The 21757-nt window shown below is 59.1% G+C and overlaps 1 protein-coding gene across 1 annotated transcript in view; it reads right to left on the reverse strand.

Moving 5' to 3' along the window:
* SORCS2 (sortilin related VPS10 domain containing receptor 2) overlaps window positions 1-21757 on the reverse strand; it is a 343880-nt gene that overhangs the window by 51254 nt on the left and 270869 nt on the right. Inside the window, exons 4-6 of the mRNA XM_036246746.1 lie at window positions 11592-11756; window positions 4872-4945; window positions 1831-1895 (exon numbers count right to left, since the gene is read on the reverse strand). Of these exons, the coding sequence (XP_036102639.1) occupies window positions 1831-1895; window positions 4872-4945; window positions 11592-11756 (304 nt within the window). The remainder of the gene's footprint in view (window positions 1-1830; window positions 1896-4871; window positions 4946-11591; window positions 11757-21757) is intronic.

The following is a 21757-nucleotide window of genomic DNA, read 5'->3' on the forward strand; positions in this document are numbered from 1 at the left end:
AGAGGTTGGGTACCTCGTCTAAAGCATAGTCATCCACCTGCCCCAGCTGTTCCTAAAGACCACGCCTGTGTGTCGCCTACGGCTGCTTTCAGTCAGTTTGTGGCAGAGCCCACGGGGCCCGCACGCTAAGCCGTCACCAGCTGGCCCCTGACGGGAAATGTTCGCTGACCCGGTCCAAAGCCCAGCAGGCGAGGGCTGGAGCCTGAGTGTAGGGCTTGACCACGTCTGCCCGCTGCTCTGTGCCGCCTGCCACTCAGGTGGCTGGTGCAAAGGGAACCCGGGGCACCTGTCTGGAGACGGACCCCAGACTGTGGGCAGGAGGCCCCCACCTGTCCCCGCCCAGCTGGCCTGCCCTGGGCACGTGTGATCGCCCACAGAAGGGATGGCATCCATCCTGGCATGACACTTCCCAGCTCCTGGGGTCCCTCCTGCCTCCCAGGGGTGGGGTTTGCTCCCCTAACTTCAGGAAGAGGCTTTCGCCTTCTCCAATATTCACAGTTGAGTAAGACTGAGCGGTGATGGGCCAGGCAGCTGCTGTCTCTGTCCAGGCCCTGTTTTCCCCGTCGGGGGGCTCCCGGGTTGTACGGAGGGGAGCCTGCGTGCTGTGGGAAGTTCATTCCCGCGTGCAGAGCAGGGTGGGGTTCAGTCCCAGGAACCACAGTGGGGCCCAGCAAGGGTGCCAGCCTCCTCGCACCTTGAGGCACAGCCTGCCCACAGCCCTGCGTGGCCTGGCATGTGGAGAGGGCCCAGGGTCCCGGGCTGGGGCCAGGAGGACCGTGCCGAATCCACTGCGGGGCAACCTCGGCCTCTGTTCCTCCCCTGTGGGCGGGTCTGAAAGTGCACCTCGGGAAGCTGGGGTTCAGGGACACAGCGGCACACGTCAGGCAGGCAGCCAGCTACACCTGTGCCATCGCCGTCACCTCCTGCCCCACAGCCTCTTCCCCGCGACATGGCCGAGTCCTCCCTGTGGCCGGCCACGAATGTTCTTTCTAGGGCTTGCCGGGTTAGAACTGCGGTGGGGACCAGCCTCGTCAGACTGAAAGGGGGCAAGTCACCCACTCATTCATTCATTCGCTCACTCATTCACTCCCTCACTCATTCTTCACTCCATTCATTCATCCCTTACTCATTCACCTCTTCATTCATTCATTCACTCATTTATTCATTCACCCATTCATTCTTTTACTCATTCATTCATTCACTTATTCATTCATTCACTCACTCACTCATTTAGTCACTCACTCACTCAAGCTGCCAGGATGGAGTTTCTGTCCACAGAACTGAGAAGGGTGCGGATACTTGGCTCTCAAGAACCGGCACTAGCTTCTGCTCTCACTCACTCACTCACTCGCTCTGGCTGAGCAGCCAGACACCCTGGGGCTGCCCATTTCACAGCGGAAGAGATCGGGCAGGGGTGCGGTCACTGCCCAGGCTCAGGAGGCTGGCACCGGGCCGCCTGGCAGCTGACGCCAGTGCCTCTGTCGCAGTCAGGACTCTGGCTGCCAGCACTCAGTCCACCCTCCACGGAGCCCGTCTGTCCGGGAGACCACTGCTCACACGTTGGTGCCACTGGGAAGAGCGGCACACACTCCGTGCTCAGGGGCCAGAGCAAATCGCCCTCCTAACAGACTCTCCCCCGGAGCGGGGCTCCCCGGCTTCAGCTCACCACCAGCTGAGAACAAGCTCACTGCAAAGGAGGCGCCGCGATGCCCAGAGAGGCCGGCGGCGGGGCCAGGTGCCGAGCACGAGCAACTGGACCTGGGCACGCTGAGCCTGGCTCAGGTGAGGACTCACGGACACCTGGCTGCGACCCTCCCACCCCTGGCTTACCTCCCACAGGGTCGTGGGCCTCGATGTGGACCATGTCGGGGTCGGCGTCCACTCCAGACTCGGCCCTGGAAGACAACGGGCTCGGGTGGGCTCCGGGAATGGGGTGCAAGTCCGTCACGGTGCCCGCGTCCATGCCCTGCGCCCCATGCAGCCCTGTGGCCTGCCAGGGCTGAGGCCACTCTCGCTCGGTGGGTGGAGGCGAGTGCTCTCCAGGAGGCCACTGCTCCTGGGGGGGTTCCCGCCGGCAGGGCCCGGGGTGCTGAGCTCTGCTATCTGCAGCCTCTTCACGGGCCTGCTCCTTTACAAGGACTTGCCCATGGCGTGTGCGCGGCGGGGGCGGGGGGGTTGTTTTTGTTTTATTTTTGATCCATAGGCAGCAGAGGCAGCCCTGGGATGTCTCCCTAATTGTGCAGATCAGGAGACTGGCTCGGAGGAGCAGAGCGACTGCCCCAGGGGTGCACAGCTGTAGGCAGCAGAGCGGCTCCCGGCCACCCTGCGAGGGTGCCGCTGGCCCCTGGCGATGCTGGTCGAGGGCCGCAGGCACGCCTGGGACACAGCCGCGGCCGCGCCGTCGGGGAGGCCTGAGGAGAGGGCGGAAGGCGGGTTGTCGGCTGCAGCTCCGAGGGCACAGGGACGGGCACCCGGGAGGTGGGCTGCAGATTTGTGGACTGAAAGGAACCTCAGCGGAGACCTGGTCCAAGGCCTCCCAGTGTCTGCCGTGTCCTGTGTCAACCTGACTGTCGTTTTCTCTTCAGTGTCAACTCCCTTCAAAACCTCTTCCAGCCCTGGCCGGTTTGGCTCAGCGGTTGGAGCGTCGGCCTGCGGTACAGAGAAAACCTCTTCCAAGCCCTGGCCAGTGTACACAGTGGTTAGTGTCAGCCCATGCACGGAAAGGTCGCAGGTCCGATTCCTGGTCAAGGACATGTACCTGGGCTGCAGGTTCTGAATACCCAGCTATGGTCGGGGTCATGCGGGAGGCAACCAATCAACGTGCCTCCCACATCGATGTTTCTCCCCCACCCCCAACCCCTTCCATTCTCTCTAAAAATCAATGAAAAAAAACTCGGGTGAGGATGAACAAAACCTCCTGGGCACGAATACTAGGTCTGGTAAGCAGAGGACTTCTGTTGCCATAACATCTGAGCCAATGTTATTGTCATAAACCCCCCAGCAAACCACACTCCCCAAAGGGACAATGGCCCACACGACACACTGACTTTGCCCAAGAGCAGACTGAGGGTCGAGACGTCCGGTCACTTCCCGTGGTCACTCAGGGCCCAGGAGGCACCCCGTCTTCCTTGCCCGACTCTCCACGGTGGCCTCACAGGCCCGCAGAGCGCCCAGTCTCCAGACAGGCCCCCGTCAGTTCCCAATGCGCCTCCCAAGGGACTTGGCACCAGGGTCTCCCTTTGCTTCACCTCCTCAGGGACCAGGGGGCCCCAGAGACAGAGGGATTCCACGAGTGGGTCTGAGTGCCACGGGGGGGCACACGCACCGTGGGGGGCGCGGGTTGGAGTCCCCGCAGCGCACTGACGTGGGAACTGTGGCCACGGCACCAGCCCTGGGCCCTCCGCAGAGACTGGGTTGCAAGGTGAAGTGTTGATTTAGGCTTTGGTGAACAGACCATTTGTCAGCTCCCTGGAAGGAGACCTCCTGCCTGTATTTTTCTCTTTTCTGAACAAAGAGGGGCATTGTTCCCTTCACCAGGGGCGCTGGCAGTCCTCGGAGGTCGGTGGACTGAATTTAGGTCTGACCCTCCATCATCTGTGAAGTCTGGTAATGACACCGGCCTGTTTACTCACTCAGTCATTCCTCACTCATTCCTTCACTCGCTCACTCTTTCATACTGACTCACTCACTCATTCCTTCACTCGCTCACTCAGTCATTCCTCACTCATTCCTTCACTCGCTCACTCTTTCATCCACTGACTCACTCACTCATTCCTTCACTCGCTCACTCTCCCATTCCTCCTCTCCCCACTCATTCCCTCAGTCTCTCACACCCCTCAGAGCATCTCCCAGGGCTATTTCCCAACATGCCCACATCATGGCCTTGGATGGGGCCAGGGGCACTGCAGGCAAAGACTTGGTCCCCACCCCAGGGACCCTCAGGCATGAGCTAGGAAGGCAGATGGCACCTGCAGCCGCGCAGAGAGAGCCTGGCTCCCTGCAGGACAGGACAAGCGCCTTGGAAATGCTGTCAAACAGCGGCATTCACCGCGGACAAGGGGCCCATCACCACTGGGCCCACCAAGGCTGAGCCAGAAGCTGCCCCAGCTCCCCAGGCAGCCTCTGCTCAGAGAGCCCACCTCCCCCGCCCCAGCCCCCCTGAGCCCTTGGGGCCCGCGGCTGACATCAGTGACAAAGCTGGTGATTGATGGCAGGGCTCCGGTTTCCAAGGACCGAGCCCTCCGGGGGGCGGCCACACGGAGAGAAGGCGTCGCTTTCGCCCCAGTGACAGGCCTGCACACGGCAGCCGGTGTCCAGACCAGAGACGGGGCTCCCTTCAGCCTGCGGCCATAATTCAGGAAACTCACTCCTTGCCACAGTTAGCACGAACACGCGTGTGGAGCGAGAGGGCTGGGGAGCTGTTTCCACTGTGGCGTGTGCATGCGTGCACGAGGAAGGGCAGTTTGGTGGACCGTGAGCGTCCCCAAAGACAGTGACGCAGGAGGGCGGCTGGCGGGCACCTGGGCTCCGAGCCAGCTGGCTTCCTGCCTCCTGCTGCCCCAGCTCTGCAAGTGCCTGTCCTCTGCGGGCCCCACTTCCTCAGCCCACACGATCCTGGGTCCCAGGCCTCCCTGCTGGCTCCCAGAGCTCACCAAGCAGCTCCCCTGAGAACAGACAGGGGCCGCCCACTGCCCTGTGACCCGTGCCAACAATCCGCGCAGCCCGAGGGACGCCAGGCCCCGAGCCTTCGCCATTTCTGCATCGCGCCTGGCAGAGCGGAGGCCCCAGGGGCTGGGGACAGAGCAGGAGCCGGTGGGGGCCCAAAGCTGGGGGCCTTGGGGTAACGATCCCTCTTTGGGGTCAGCTCTCACCAGAACACGTGGTCTTTGGTCACTTGCTCGTGGAGAAGGATCCACTTCTTCCCCAGGTCGCACGACACATAGAGCTTCAGGGCAGGGCGGGGGGAAGAGAGACAGGAGCTTGGTCAGAGCAGGCCTCGTCCCAGAGCCCGAGCTTCCCCCACGGTGACTGCCCTCGCCCAGACCCGAGGGGCTGCTGCCGGCGGGTGGGCCCTGCACTCCCAGGGCGGCGGGCCAGCCCCCGGAGGCTGAAGGTCGGCGTGCAGCTCCATGAAGAGCCCTTGGCGCCTGCAGGCCAGCGGGCAGCCCAGAGGGCAGGGCCGCCTCTCCGCTGGATTTCCCGCTGCTCTGCAAAAGCCCAGGCTGCTTGTGGGCACCCAGCCAGCCTGCTCCCCGATCCTAGCCCTGTGCTCGGAACCAAGGAGCAAACTGGACCCAGGCTGCCACACGTATCTGGGAAGCGCCAGAGAGGAAATGTTGGGCCAGGCGGTCCCTGTGGCGACCACACATCCCTGCCTTTGGAGCAGGAAGGCCGCCAGGGACAATAGGCGACAAACGGGCGTGTGCAGATAAAACTTTGTCCATAGAACACCGCTCCAGGCTGCGTGATCAGGAACGAGCACTTACAATACTTAAAAAGGGCTCTTTGGAGAGCTTTCACCCCCTAGAACATAAGCTTCAGGGGTCCAGGGACTCATCTCATAGGTAGTAGGTGCTCAGTAAGTACCGGCCAGTGGTACTGACCTTGTACTGGGGCTTCAGTGGGAGAGCCAGGCAGCGGCTGTGGTCTTTCATGGAGCCAGGCCAAGAGCTAAGAGCTTGTCAAATGCTGCTTCATTTCACACGCGTGCGCGCGCAGGTGCACACACACACACACACACACACACACACACACATACGACAGAACTGAAGCTCAGAGAAGTTAAGTAACTTGCTCAAGGTTGCACAGTGTTCGCTTACTGTAGCAATTCCCCTCTTGTAAACCTGAGATAACGTACCACTGGCTGAGGAGTCCCCCTGCAAAGGATGACCAATCACCTCTAGTCCTTTCTCCAGGTCATCTGAGTGACCAGGACAGGGTCCGTCCCACCTATCTCGTTCCCCATCTGCAAATCAGAACGCGGCCCATATCCTCAGGCAATAAGTAAGTAAAAAATGAGTCTGTAGCCATCAGTACCCGGGAGGCAGGTAGTAAAACCTCCGCCCTAATGGATGGCATTATCACTGCCTTCATCACCGAGTCACGGGCATTTATGACGCCTGCCTGGAACTTTACGGAGCCTTTCCAGCGTGCTCTCCTGGGAGGTGATTTATAAGGCACCATGAATTGCTGTAGACATACAATGTTTCTGCTTAACCAAAGACAAATACCAGGAAATAAAGAACAAACACACCAGGATGTACAGTTACTGCAGCTAACACCTGCACAGCAATGTCCCCTGGAAGGACTGACTGCCTCTCCATCATTCATCACCGAGGGGAGTGAGGGGTTTGCACCAGAATGCGTGCTACTCTGGCATAGAGACAAAATGATCAGAAGTCACCGCAGGGAGAAATGAAGGTAAAGGAGGAGGGTGAGGTCAGGGGAAGAAGCATTCACAGAAGCATGTGCCCAGAAGTCTGACACGATTATCAGAGGCACAGCAATGCTGCCTGGACTTTCCGTGCATGTTGGGTGTGATGGCTGGTACTTGGCATCCCTCCCTCCCTCACTGTAGGGAGCCTTGTTGCAGCGAAGAGACCATAAAGCTGAGAACCAACATTGCGCAGACTCCCTTGCAGCTAGAGTTCTGGGTCAGATGGATGTACTCGTGCGGGGTTTGGAAAGTGAATGTGACATGGAGGCATTTTCCTGCCACCCTGGGCTGCTCCTGCTGGCCAGCAAGGTCACTAGGCTGTGCTCCAGTGTCCACCCTCCAGCTTAGGAAGGTAAAGGGATGGTGGTGGTGGAGGCAGAAGCTGGACTCTGCACTCCCACATCCAATCCCTGGTTTGTGGACAATGCCAGGCAGTGTGGGCTCAGCAGAGGCGGTTTCAGAGGCCTGGGTCTCAACATCAGCTGTGTGTTCTTGACCTTGGTAAGTTCGTTAGGCTCCCGGTCCCCCACCTTCCTGACAGGCAGAGGTAGAAGGTGGGAAACCTCCACAGGCTTCTGGGGGGATCCTTGGGAGTCCAGCCTGAAGCCTCCTCCTCTTGCCCCCCCAACACTTTTGAGAGCACCCAATCCCCCACACTAACCTCTTTTCTGCTTAAAATATCCAGACTGGAGTCTTGTCCCCGCCCTGAACCCTGTCAGACACAACTGGTCCAAGAGGAACACATGCTGAGGGCAAGACCCTGCTTGCTCACAGAACTGCTCTCTTATTCCAGCTTCTTCCTGCTTCTGGAATCTGAGGTCAGAGAGCACAGGAAGGGCGCAGAAGCTTGTGGCTCCACTCGGATTCACACCGTCCACCCTGACGTCTGACTTCTGCTCAAGAGAACTGCAGCTGGCCTGCCCTCCCCCGACACCTTTCTTCAGCGAGACACGCGGACACTGTTGTACTTGGGCTGGAGGAGGCGGCTGCTCTGTTTTCTTTCTCTTCTTGTGCAATAGTCTGTGTCGTTCCGAAGTTGTAGTGAAAAGTAAATGCACATCCTAATCCATTCTCTAAGCCCCTGCTCAAGCCCCCTCCTCCAGGAAGTCTTCCCTGATTTCGCTCAAGGTGTCTTTTCTCCCCTGCTAAGTTTCTGGAAGGCAGTCCCAAGCTCTGATCCATTTCTCGCAGTGCTGGGAGCCGGATAAAACATAAGCGTGGTCTCTCGATGTCTTAGACATACTGGCCAGGATTCTACCTGTCAGAGGTCTGAGGCAGGAACACCGGAAGCAGGCCTGGGTCCCTGCCAGGGCCCCCACCGAGCAGGCATGGGAACGACAGCCTGGCTCTCACTTCCTTCTCATCCGAGAAGCCCAGTGGGGTTTGTCTGAGCCTTGAAGGCAAAGCCCGCTGCATGGAACTCACCCCCCGGCTGCCCAGGCTCCAAGCAGGCAGCTTCCGAGGGCCCCAAATGATAACGACGCAGTGAAGGAAGGAGCTGAAAGTTGGGGACAGGGCAGTTGGGCGGGGGCATCTCTTTGTTACAGGAAGGGGCAGGCATCTGGGAGAAAAATAGAGGGCATTTGGTTTTGCACAAATCTGCCTGGGGCCGTGTGTGGAACATCCACGCCACCACTGTTACCGGGGCTTCGGCGTGTGACTTGTGGCTGACGGTGTGAGGGGATGTGATGTTTTCCAGGTCACAGCAGACAATACAAAGCCCTTGTGTGGTTTCCTCTGCCCTGGGACCTCTGCCCTCCACCACGAGAGTGGCATGTCCCCAAGTGACCACTGGCACCGGGAAAAGAGATGTGGAGACCGGAGTCCTGCAAGTGTCCAGGAGCCGTGCCTTGGATCCCCGAACCCAGCAGAACCCCAATCCCCCAACTCCCCAAAGCCCATGCCGGGACCCGTGCACAGGAAATGAGGCCCGTCGCTGCGCGCCCTGGGGGCTGGGCTGTGAGCTGCCCGGCGGTACAGCAGCAGACGCCTGCCCAGTGCCAGTCTGCCGAGTCCGGCACCTGCTGCCCCACTGCACCCTCCTCCCAGAGGCAGGAGCGCGGGCACCGCAAAGCCCTCCGAAACCCACAGCCCTACTGCGTCATACTCACTTCCTCAAACCCCTCATTCCTTCTACAACAACTGCCTTTCTCTCTCCTTTCCTGTCCTCGCAGTCACAGAAAGAACACTGGGAAGCAGGGGGTTTCGGCCCACAGACTACAGAGCAGCGGGGACGTGGTCCGTTTCTGCAGGAAATTAGTCTCTGTCCTGGCGCACCAATCTAACCACAGGGGATGCGATGCTAAGAAGCGCTATTAGCACCCAGAAGTACCTGCTATCTCAATGGGAGGTGCTGGGAGCAGAGAGGAGCCCGTGAGGCTGGGGAATTAGGGGACACCAGTCAGCAAGGACCAGACCTTGGCAAGGAGCCCAGGTCCTGTGGAAAGCCACAGCTCAGCCCACCCAAGGGGTCTCCATTCGGAGATGCCTGACCTGGGTGATCACTTTTGGCAGAAGTTCTTTATTCATTCATATAACTGCCATTAATCCATTTCTACCATCTATCTATTCAACCAATCCCCACCCATGCATCCATTCGCCATCCATCCATCCACCCACCCATCCACCATCCATCCATCTACCACACATCCACCATCCATCCATCCATCCATCCATCCATCCACTCCCCCATCCATCCGCCATCCATCCATCTACCATCCATCCATCATCCATCTATCCATCCATCCATCCACCATCCATCCACCCACTCACCCATCCATCATCCATCTACCACCCATCCACCATCCATCTACCATCCATCCATCTACCACCCATCCACCCATCCATCCATCCATCCATCCACTCCCCCATCCATCCACTCCCCCATCCATCCACCATCCATCCATCCATCCACCATCCATCCATCTACCATCCATCCACCATCCATTCACCATCCATCCATCCATCCTCCATCCATCCATCCACCACCCATCATCCATCCATCCACCCACCCATCCATCCATCCATCCATCCATCCATCCATCCACTCCCCCATCCATCCACCTATCCACCTATCTATCCATCCATATCCATCCACCCATCCATCCACCCATCTATCCTCAATCTATCTACCCAACAAATATTTTCATCCAGGAACTTGAGATAAAATCGTGAAAAAAACAGGCAGAGCCCCTGCCCAAAAGAGCCCCCCCACGTGCGTGCGTAGGTGCAGGGATAATGGAATAACAGCATGGAACTGTGGTCACGCATGTGGTCCATCCTGGAAACAGAGGCCCTGGGGCCTGGGGGGCGAGCAGTGAGGCCAGCAGGCCTGAGGCTGCCCAGGAAGGCTCCTGAAGTGGACGGTTCCATCTGCCCCTCCTCTGCCCAGGAGCCCTGCTGCGTAGATGACACCCACAGGCCACCTCCCCGAACTTCGGGTGGGATTCGGCCCACGGGGGCACCAGGAGAAGGCGAGGGCAGAGGCGGATGGGAGGAGCACGTCTGTTCTCTGGATTGAAAGGGGCTCAGTTACTTTGTCTGGGGCCAGGACTCCCCTGGGTCCTTTCCTGAGACCTGGGGGGCCACACCTCCCATTGAAGGCTGGATGGCAGGCTGAGAACAGCCCCCAAAAGACAGCCTTGTCCTCACCCCGGGAACCTGTGAATGGGACCTTATAGGTCATCAGCGAAAATGTTTAGATGGGAAGATTGTTCTGGATTATCCGGGTGGGGCAGAGGGAGATTTCACACACATACACACATACACATATACAGACACATGGACACATACACACATATACAGACATATACACACATATACAGACACATGGACACATACACACATATACAGACATATACACACACATTCACAGACACACACAGACACACATATACAGATACATGCACACATACAAACATACAGACACACGGACACATACACACATATACAGACATATACACACACATTCACAGACACACATACACACATATACAGATACATGCACACATACAAACATACAGACACACGGACACATACACACATATACAGACATATACACACACATTCACAGGCACACATACACACATATACAGACATATACACACACATTCACAGACACACACAGACACACATATACAGACACATGGACACATACACACATATACAGACATATACACACACATTCACAGACACATATACACATATACATATACACACACATTCACAGACACACATATACAGACACATGCACACACTTTCACAGACACACATACACACATTCACAGACACACACACATATACACACACATACACACATTCACAGACACATACACACACATTCACAGACACACACAGACATAGACACTCATATACAGACACATGCACACACATTCACAGGCACACATATACAGACACATGCACACACATTCACAGGCACACATATACAAACACATGCACACACATTCACAGGCACACACATATGCACACAGACACACACACCTTGGTTTTGACCCAGTGAAGCAGATTTAAGCGTCTGGGCTCCACAGCTGTGACAATAAGTCTGCTGGACACCATCCCGTCTGCGGCTGTGGTACTGGGCTGCGGGGACGCCTCCCAGCGGGACGGCCACTCCACCCATGCTCTTAACCCCACACACTCCCCTTGGCAGCCCTCAGGACCCGGGTGGGCAGCTCTCCTCCCCCGAGCTGGCCCTGGAAAGAGCCCTCCACCACCTGGGTCTGCTCGGTGCCCGGGAAGGTGCCCTTGGGTTCCTGTGGGCAGGTGGCCACAGCCCCTGAGGAGGGGATGCAGATTTGGGGTCTAAGCGTGAGTCCCTCTTGTCAGTGAAGGTGGAAGATGGTGGCGAGCTGGCTGGAGGGTACGAAGGAGTGGCGTCTGGTACAGTCCTGACAACGATGTTTACAGACCCCATCCGTGCCCAGCACCCCTCACCCGCGCCCTGCTCCGTTCTCACAGTGCGGTGCCGTGGGTGCGCCGACGGTGGGCACCCGACCACGAGGGCCTTGGGAAGAAGGCAAGGGCAAGGCCCAGCCCCCGCCCCCGCCCCAGGGCTCCTCCCTGTGGCCCGGGGCTCCCGGGGCCCCGCAACTGGAAACATCACCGAGGAGCGGCACCAGGCCTGCCCGCGGCTCACCTTGCCGTCCTTGGCGTAGGCCAGGAGCTTGTCCTCGTCCTTGGGGTGGAAGATCAGCGCCTCCAGGATGAAGGGGATGAACTGCTTCTGGAAGGTGGTGGCCTCGTCCACGCTGAGGAACATGGTCTGCTCCCCGCCGTTGAGTGAGGAGCTCATGAAGATGATCTGAAACACAGGGGGCACATGAGGGCATCAGGCACACACTCGGGCACATGCTCGGGCACCGCTCAGGCACACGCTGGGGCACATGCTCGGGCACACACTCGGGCACATGCTTGGGCACCGCTCAGGCACATACTCGGGCACACGCTCAGGCACCGCTCAGGCACACACTCGGGCACACGCTCAGGCACACACTCGGGCACCGCTCAGGCACACGCTCGGGCACAGCTCAGGCACACACTCAGGCACCGCTCAGGCACATGCTGGGGCACACTCTCAGGCACACACTCAGGCACCACTTGGGCACACGCTGGGGCACACGCTGGGGCACACGCTCAGGCACACACTCGGGCACATGCTCGGGCACACGCTCAGGCACCACTTGGGCACACGCTGGGGCACACACTCAGGCACACACTCGGGCACACACTCGGGCACATGCTCGGGCACAGCTCAGGCTCCACGCCGTGCAGTGGGTGAGCTCGCCTCCCTTCCTGCATCTGTCTCCCTGTCTGTCCAGCAGGGGACAGCACGGTGCCTGGCACCGGCGAGCCTGCCGTGGAAGGTGTGTGACCAGGCTGTCCTCACAGGAGCTCTACCCGGCCACTCTGATGACGCTAGGGCGACCTCTGCTCGGCAGGTGGGGAGACCGAGGCACAGAGGTCAAGCTCCAGGCAGGATGGAGCCGAGGTCAGGACGTGGGCGTGACTCCTGACCCCTGTGTGGGGGCTGGAGCTGCGAGGTGGGGTGGGGCTAGCCTGGCCACCCGTGACACGGTTTTCCCGGGGCAGGCGTGGCCTGTGGGAGCCCTTCTGCGTGGACGCCCCACTGGGAGGGCCTTTCACCCCCACACCGTCTAGAAGGCAACTCTTGTTGAAGACAGCGGAGCACACAGAGCCCTCATCAGTGCGCTGGCCGGGCTCCTGCCTCCACAGGAGCAGAGGGCCCTCCGGTCCGTTCTCCTTCCAGGGAAACCGCGCCGAGCCCGGCACCAGCTCGCCTCCCTCTCCCCTCAGCAAATCGAGGGTCGGAGAGACCCGCGGGGCTCACCTGTTCCTCAGTGGCAAAGGGGTGCTGCCGTTTAAACAGAGGACAACGCGGGGTGGCCAGGGAGCCAGAGACCACAGAATCGCGTCTGCAGGGATGTTCAGGGACAGGGAGCAGGGGCGCTCATGAGAGAAGCTGGGTTCAAATGGTAGGCAAGTGTAAGTCCTGCACACGCCACATCCACCCAGCGGCAAGGACGCTGAGCGCCCACCGGTCGGCGTAGGTGCACAAAGCAAGTGTGACCCTGTCAGTGGAAAATGCAGAACATACACGTGAAAGGATGATTATGCAGCCGTGAAGAAGGAGGAAACCCTGCCACGTGGGCAATGGGGATGGCCTTGAGGGGGGCACGTGCAGTGAGTCAGAGAGAGAGACAGATGTCTCATGATTCCACTTACATGCGGAATCGAAACCGCTCGTGGTACAGAGAACAGAGGGCGGCACGGAGGCCGGGGCAGGGACTTCCGTCGTCAGATAAAGACCTGAGGACGGCGTGTATGGCAAGGTGACGGCGTGTACGGCAAGGTGACGGTGTGTACGGCAAGGTGACGGCGTGTACGGCAAGGTGACGGTGTGTACGGCAAGGTGACGGCGTGTGCGGCAAGGTGACAGCATGTACGGCAAGGTGACGGCGTGTGCGGCAAGGTGACGGCGTGTGCAGCAGTTAAGAAATGCATATTGTACGCTTGAAAGTCGCTAAGAGAGTAGATTTTAAGAGTTCTCATTACAAGAAGAAAACGTTTGTAACTACGCGGGGCTACAGACGTTCTCTAGACCTACTGTGCTGATCACGTGACAATACAGGCAAACACCGCACCCTTCGGTTGTACCTGAAACTACATTGACACGTCAGTGGTCCCTCAATCTGAAAACAGGTAACACAGAAGGCGTAAATATGGTTTCAAGTGGTGTGGTTAGAAGAAACTTTTTTTCTTTAAATAAACTTGTATTTGGACCAACTTTAGACGGACAGAGGGCACCTCCTCCAGGAAGCCCTCTGGGATACACAGGTATTCTAATCCCCGCCCCCCGCTCTTTCCCCAGCACCTGTGCATTCATTTGGTCCAGCCCAATGTTCTCTCCCTGAGCCGGCCTTTCCCCCAGGCCGGGAGGCTGGGCTGCTGGGCAGCCTGGCAAGGCCCATGTACTTGCCACGGTCAGACCGCCAGCCCAGCAGGTGCCATCTCCCCCTGAACAGGCATGGGTGCTATTTCCCCCAGAGTGAGGGCCGAGGCCCAGGGGGGCCTCTCCACCACAGCCCCCAGTCAGGCCCGGAGCCCCACCGGTGGCGGCACCGAGCGCCGCTCTGGCCGTGTGCCCAGCAGCCCGGATCAGGGCTATTTTGGGCCGCAGTGGGCCGAGTCAGCCAGGGAACACGGGGGAGGACAAAAATGCTGACGAGGGAGCACAGGGGAGCGAAAAACAAGTCAATTAGCATCGCGCCGAGCCCGCGGAGGCTGGCAGACTGCTCATCCAAATTGGGATCCAGACTATTTTAAACGGCATATTTTCACCCCTGACTATTCCGGGGGACACATATGGAACCTGGGCTCGGTTCTGGGGCCCACAAGGCTGGGTGGTTTGAAATCAAAGGTAACATGAGAGGGCTAGTTGACATTCACCAGAAGCGTAAGCCCTCGGTCCTGGGACCCCGCGTGTGGGCCCAGTACGAGGCGCCAATGTGGGGTTCCCCGTGAGGTGCCAACGACTAAGCGTTTCGAGAGCAGCACCCCAAGCCCGGGTCCGTCTGGGATGGCCCAGGACGCCACACGAAGCACAGCTTTCCACCAGTAATCCTGGGACCGGCGTCCCGGGACTCCCCCGGCCCCCTGGGTCAGAACCCGCGCTTTCTAAGGACCCTGCGTCCTGAGCGCCCTCCACTGGTCGGCGGCTTCAGGCTGCGCTCCAGCTGGCTCTCAGCTCTGTGCCCACCAGCGGTGCGACCCTGGCCTCTGCCCCGACCCCGTCCCAGGGACAGAGCGGGCAGCCCGGAACACAGTCCTCACCGGGCCGAGCTCTCTGCTCCCAGCTGCCCGAGGAGGGGCACGGCCATCGCCCATCTCATTTGCCAGTTGGAGACAGGAGGCCCAGGGGGGCTGTGTGATGTCACAAGGGAGAGCCTGACTGGAACCGGGGCTCTGGCTCCCGTGTCCCACTCTCAGCCACTCGAACGACGGACCGTCCGCAGGACGGAGGGATCCGGAGGACAGCCCCGGGCCTCCAGGGCGGGCACGCTGCTGTGCTCAGGTAGCCCACAGCATCCGCAGGAGCGGACAGCGCAGGCCCTGGGGCACACGGAGCTGGGCTCCGGTCCTCACTGGGCCCCCGGGAAGCTGTGCAACCTTGGGCAAGTCCATTCCGGTCTCTGAGCCTGTTTGCTCATCTGGAAACGAAGCCGGGAGCACCCCTTCAGAGTCAGATGAAACAACGCGAGAACAGACCCAGAGCGGCCCGGGACGCAGCGATGCCGCGACAGCCAGGCTCACTGCTGCCCGTTTTGCTTCTGTGAAGGCAGTTCAGGTCCACGGAGCTCAGCCAGCGCTTACCCAGCGCCCTCTGCGCCAGCAGCCAGAGCGAGGCAGCTCCAAGGCGGGGTGACAGGGACGGAAGCACCTGAGTGCGGTGCCTCCCTGACTGTGCACCCCAGAGCCTCACTTCCCCACCCTCAGCCTGGCCTGGGGCCCGGGGCTTCCCAGAGGAGGTGTCGCCTGAGCCAGACCGCAAAGGAAGAGAAGGCCAGTGGGGAGCCAGCGGGATCATTCATTCTGAAGTGGGACAGAGGGTCCCCTTCACAGGGAGACGTGTGGCCGGGTGCTGAGTTTTCAGCGATCACATCACTGACGTATCACTGACATGCTTTGCTGACCCCAAAGCAAGTCCCGCCACGTGGCCAGTCTGTGGAAGCTCTGTCCCTCCTGCCAGAAGGTGGTGCATCTTTTTTTATTAATCCTCACCCAAGGATATTTTTCCATTTATCTTCAGATAGAGTGGGAGGGAGGGGGAGAGAGAGAGGGAGAAACATCGACATGAGAGACGCACCTCGACTGGTTGCCTCCCACACAACCGGACCAGGGCTGGGGACTGAACCCCAACCAAGGTACGTGCCCTTGACCGAAATCAAACCCGCGACTCTGGTCCGTGGCCGACGCTCTAACCGCGGAGCCAAGCTGGCCAGGGCAGAAGGTGGTGCATCTTGGGAGGCATGGTAGACACGGGCAGTGCGGGCCCTGTTCATGGGCACTGGGCACCTAGGAGGGCCCGCAGCACAGGACGGGGCTCAAGCACCCCTGCCCGCCCTCACCCGGAGGGGACCTCGGGCTGGCCTCTCTGCCCCGGCCCACAGTGTCCGCTGGCTCTACCGTGGCTCTTGTCCTCTGTGACCTGCTGCCACATGTGTCCCCTGCAGGCACCACCTGGGTCTCCACCCTGCCCCAGTCGGCTGTCCCGTTCGCTTTCCTGGACCAGGGCTGCCACCATCTCCTCCAACAGGGGCGCCCACGCCCCGCCGGCCCGGGAGCAGAGCTCTCCTGAAAGTTACCTTCGAGCTAACAAGCAAAGCAAACGGCCCAGAACCCCCTTCTCGCCAGCTAGACGCTGGCTGCTCCAAAGATCGGTTCCCATTGAGAACTCTTCATCAGGGAGCGGATTTGTTTAGTCTGCCCGCTACCAAGAATAGCCCTAAAAGGGTTCCCACCCCAGCCCCCAGGACTGGTGTCACCCAGTTACTTTTCTATTTAAACCCAATTGCCGTCTATTCCTGGCCACACAGATGTGCCCAGCTGGGGGCACAGAAGCTTGGCTTGGAGGCCGGGAGAGGCGGCCCGAGGAGACACACAGTGGCGTCCACCCCCGGCTCTCGATTTAGAATCTGCAGAGCATCTCACATGCTTGCATGAGTCACGATGAGCAAAAATAGCCCCCTACCGCCCACGCCTCGCTCCGTGGTAAGCGCGTCCTCCTGCCTGCCTCGCCTCGCTCCTTGGTGAGCGCGTCCTGCCGGGGCCTCGGCGCACAGGCTGGTTGGCTGCCCGGATTCAGGAGAACACTGCTCCAGGCCAACACCTCTGGTTTGGGGTTTGGGTGACCAGGAGCACAGGAGGCCACAGGACAGAGTCCGACTGGGATGTGGCTTTGCCATCTCTGTGTACGGTGACCTTGGGCAAGTCAGTCTCCGCAACTCGCAGACACACACTTTCCTATGCTGAGGCTCCCAACTGGGTGAGACATTTGAGACGCCAGCGGAAACATAAGGTCCTGTCTGTGCTCCCTCAAAGTAAAGATCCGTTCTTGGAGAAGCCACGGACGACCTGAAGTACGTCGACGCGAGCCGGCCCGGCCACATCCCCGCTCGACACCTTCCGGGGCCTCTCCTGCCCCTGTTCCTGGGGCCAGCGGTCAGACTCTCCCTGACCTCGTCCTGCTGGCCCTGCAGCATGGGGCCCGAGTCCCAGCCAGCCTGGACCGCTTCCGCATCCCCGGGGGCCCACTGCGCCCTCACTCTGCTCTGGAACAGGTCCTGCTGTGCCGGTGCCCCTGAACAGCACGTCCCCCCTCTGACCTATCGCGGTGCAGGACAGGCCCTGGAAGGGGACAGGCAGGCTGGGAAGGTCAGTGGGATTATCCAGGGGAGACCAGCAGCTAACCCCAAAACCATCGTCCTCAGCATGGGTGCCAGCAGCTTGTGTCTCCGGGTCTCACTTTTGCATCGACCTGAGCTCCCTCCAGAAGGGTTGGCCGATAAGAAGGCACTAACTGCCCTGGCCAGTTTGACTCAGCGGTTAGAGCATCGGCCTGCGGGCTGGAGAGGCCCAGGTTCGGTTCCCGCTACGCTAGGGGCGCGTACCTTGATTGCACTTTGTCCCCGGCCCCGGTTGGGGTCATGTGGGTGGCAACCAGTCGATGTGTCTCTCTCACGTCGATGTTTCTCTCTCTCTCTTCCCCCCTCTCTCTCTCCCGCTCTATCTGAAGATAAATGCAAAAATGTCCTCAGGTGAGGATAAAAAAAAAAAAAGGCGCTACCCTTCACTGTGCACCTAATGTGCGCCCGGCGGCACCGGCACACGCGTCCTCCCTGGGTTTGCACAACGGCAGTGAGGGTGAGGAGGGAGACGCTTTCATCTCCTCTACAGGCAAAGCCCAGAGCTCAGCGAGGCGGAAGGACCTGCTCCAGCCCCCGCGGCCGTGCGCCAAGGTGTCGGGTCCCACGAGACCCGGCTCCACCCGGCACAAGCCTCACCTGCCCCCGTGCGGGCCTGGAAGGACGGGGGCCCACACAGCTAGGGCTGTGTCCATCTAATTACTGGCCTGACGGTCACTGACGTGCAGGCGACATCCCCAGGAACTGCAGACTTAAGGCAGAGGCTGACCTCTCGCCCCCTGGCCGGGGGCTGCCCTGGGAGGTCCGCCTCTGAGCCACGGAACCCAGACCTCGGGGCACAGAAAAAGAACGCGTCACCGCTAGTTCTGGCTTGGATTTGCTAGTACTCTCCTCAGTGGCGTCTGTGAAATGAGAGGCCCCGCCAGCCCCCTCCCCTCTCGCCCCTGGGGACCCCGTTCTCTGAAGGGGCTTCTGCCGGGGGCCTGTCTGGACCGCGCTGAAGACACGTTGCAGGCAAAGCTGAGCGCGTGCCCCTTCTCCGGGCGCAGTGCTTGGAAGACGGGGTTTATCGGGGCGGCTGTAGGGAGCGGGAGCCATGAGGTCCGCGAGCAGTCTGCTCATCCACCTGCCCCCCAGCCGAACAGCAGAAGCAGGGACGTCTCAGCGCCTTCGTGTGGCGCTGTTTCCACAGTGACTCAGCGTTTGGAAAGGACTGGAATCTTTGACTCTCCCGATATCTGCAGTTAGAAACCAAGACACCCCGCCACCGCTGGGCAAGCTGGCCAAAGTGCTGTGCTGGCCAAGGGTGCGCCAGGCTCCGCGCCGAAGGATCGAGGCCTTGGCCGTCCGTGCAGGGCCCTTGGTGCTCCGTGGTCACAGTACCCAGTGAGGCAGAGCTGCAAGGCCCATTGTCCGGACGTCCTCATAGTGGGTGAGGAGAGCCATCCCCCTCCCGCCCGCGCCCGGCCGCCCAAGCCACGGTCTCCCGGACGCCAGCTGCAGCCCGACTCGCGTGAAGGGGCGGCTTCCACGTCACCCGGCGTGGGTAAGGGTGCCGGGGAGAAAATCCCCACGCTCAGCATCCGTGGAGCACCTGCTGGGTGCCGGACACTGTCGGATTCTTCATGCCCATTTCGACGACCTTCCAGTGAAGTGCCACCTTTGTCCCTGTTTGGTGGTCGCAAAGAGGGCGGTGACCACCGCCTGGCAGGTGGTGCTGGAGCCGGATCCAACCCCCAGTCCGTTCTCACTGTCTCTGCAGATGTGGGTGTGGGGCTCCCCTGCGGGCCGCTTTGTACGTGTGTTCGCGGGACCACGTCATGGTGCTGGGACGGACTGAGGGCGCCTCGGTGGCCGTGGGTCCCTCTCAGTCTAGCGGCAGGACAGGCGATGGCCGCAGAACTTAAGGGCAGTTATCAACTCTAAGGTGGCCGGGCCCCTCGCCAGGGGGTGTTTGGAGGCACTGGCCAGACCACAGCGGGAGTGAGCAGCCAGGTGGTCCAACTGCAGGAAGGGGGTGAGGATGGAGATGGGGAGAGGGCCGCGGGAGACAGATGTGAAGTCTGGACGACCCCTGGCTCCTGCCTGGGCGCTGGGAGGGAAGAAGTCCCTGCTGGCACTTACAGTCCTTACGGAAAAACCCCTGAGAAGGAGAGGACAGAGAGGACAGAGAGGACAGTGCCAGCGAGCCCCAGGCCAGACGGGTGGGCACGGGGCAGAGTCACAAAGAGCTCAAATATGGTGAAGACTGAGCAAGAACCACTGACTGATTGCAAGAGGTGGGGCACTGGTGTCCCTAGGGAAGGCTGGCATGAGAGATGGTGCCACCTTCCAACCTCTTTTCTATCCTGTCACCCATGTGCCATCAGCCCCCAGTGAGCCCTGTGGGTCCCCCTGCTCATGGCAGGCTGGGCCCCGGGCCTGGCAGGGCGCCCCAGGCAGACGCCTCGTGAGCGCGGGTGAGTATGTACATGGTAATAACGGGAGAGATGAATGGTCTGTTGTGTCACTTTCTCCTCATCCTTCTGACGGCAAATGAGTGATGATCTAATTAACATTCCTGGGGAAGTAGCTCTGGAGGAGATTTCCCGAGGGCTCCCGGCAATCACACGAAGACGGATGTGATGGCAGCCCTGGGTCCTGGGGAGAGCCATCGGTGACGTGCTTCCCCATGCAGGCTCCTGGGACACCACCCCCACAGCCCTCAGGCCGGAGGCAGAGCCCACCCCTCGTGCCACTAAGATGTAGTGACACGCAGGAATTGGAGGCAGGCCAAGTCGCTGTGGTGTCAACTGGACTGGCACACATTCTGATGCTGGGATCACTGGGACAGTGTCCCTTTGCTTGGGATCCTCCCGTGGCAGGGGGATCCCTTTGGTCTTCATAAGAAGCTCGATCCTGCGAGACACAGAAGCAAGGGCTTTGGAATCTGGCAGGTCTATGCTGAATTCTGGCCGAGCTAGAGGCGTTGACCTTGAGTCAGTTCTGTGGCCCGGGGCCTCGGCCTCACCCTTGAGAAGGAGGGTAGGCCCTGACCCCCCTTGGTCCCCTCCTTTCTCCCCTTCTACCCAAGCCTCAAGTTGAAGTAGGAGGGGTGGGCAGTGGAGGAGGAGGCCCCTGAGCCTGGCGAGGAGCATGGGGGGGGCCTTCCTCGATAGTGGCTCTGCCGCCGCCTCACCCTCGGGAGCCAGCCTGGGCCATCCTGCACCCCAAGGCAGGACGTGGGCCTTCCTGGGCCTTCTCAGATCAGAATGTCATCGAAATCCCACATCAGCCTGGATTACACTGATCACTAGCTCCCAGCATTGCTGTGGTTGTGCGGGTGTGACAGTGTACCAAACTCAGCAAGCCGGGCAGTAACCACAGCAGTAACAACAATAGCAGCACCAACAGCCATAACCACCGTGGTAACAACACCACAGCAACAACAGCCATCACCACTACAGTAACACCACCATGACAGCAACAACCACAACCACAGCAGTAACAACAATGCCACAGCAGCAACAATAACAACAGTAGTAAAAACCATAACCCCAGATTAACAATACCACAGCAGTAACAACAGTACCCACAGCAGTAACAATAACCACAGCAGTAACAATGCCACAGCAGTAACAATAACAACAGTAATAATAACCATAACCCCAGATTAACAATACCACAGCAGTAACAACAGTACCCACAGCAGTAACAATAACCACAGCAGTAACAATTATAGCAGTAACAATAACCACGACAGAACAATAAGCACAATAGTAACAATAACCACAGCAATAACAATAATCACTGTAACAACAATAACCACAGCAGTAACAATAACCACAGCAGTAACAATAACCACAGCAGTAACAATAATCACTGTAGTAACAATAACCACAGCAGTAACGATAACCACAGCAGTAACAATAACCACAGCAGTAACAATAATCACTGTAGTAACAATAACCACAGCAGTAACAATAATCACTGTAGTAACAATAACCACAGCAATAACAACAACAATCATAGCAGTAACGATAACTATAGCAGTAACAACAATAACCACAGCAGTAACAATAATCACTATAGTAACAATAACCATGGCAGCAACAATAACCACAGCAGTAACAACAATAACCACAGCCGTAACGATAACCACAGCAGTAACAACAACAATCATAACAGTAACAATAACCACAGCAGTAACAACAATAACCACAGCCGTAACGATAACCACAGCAGTAACAACAACAATCATAATAGTAACAATAACCACAGCAGTAACAACAATAACCACAGCCGTAACGATAACCACAGCAGTGGCAATAACGGAACAGCTCTGTGGGCACTCACAGACACTGCCCTGAGTGCTTCATGT

Source organism: Molossus molossus, unplaced genomic scaffold, assembly GCF_014108415.1.
Source record: "Molossus molossus isolate mMolMol1 unplaced genomic scaffold, mMolMol1.p scaffold_m16_p_1, whole genome shotgun sequence".
NCBI lineage: Eukaryota > Metazoa > Chordata > Mammalia > Chiroptera > Molossidae > Molossus > Molossus molossus.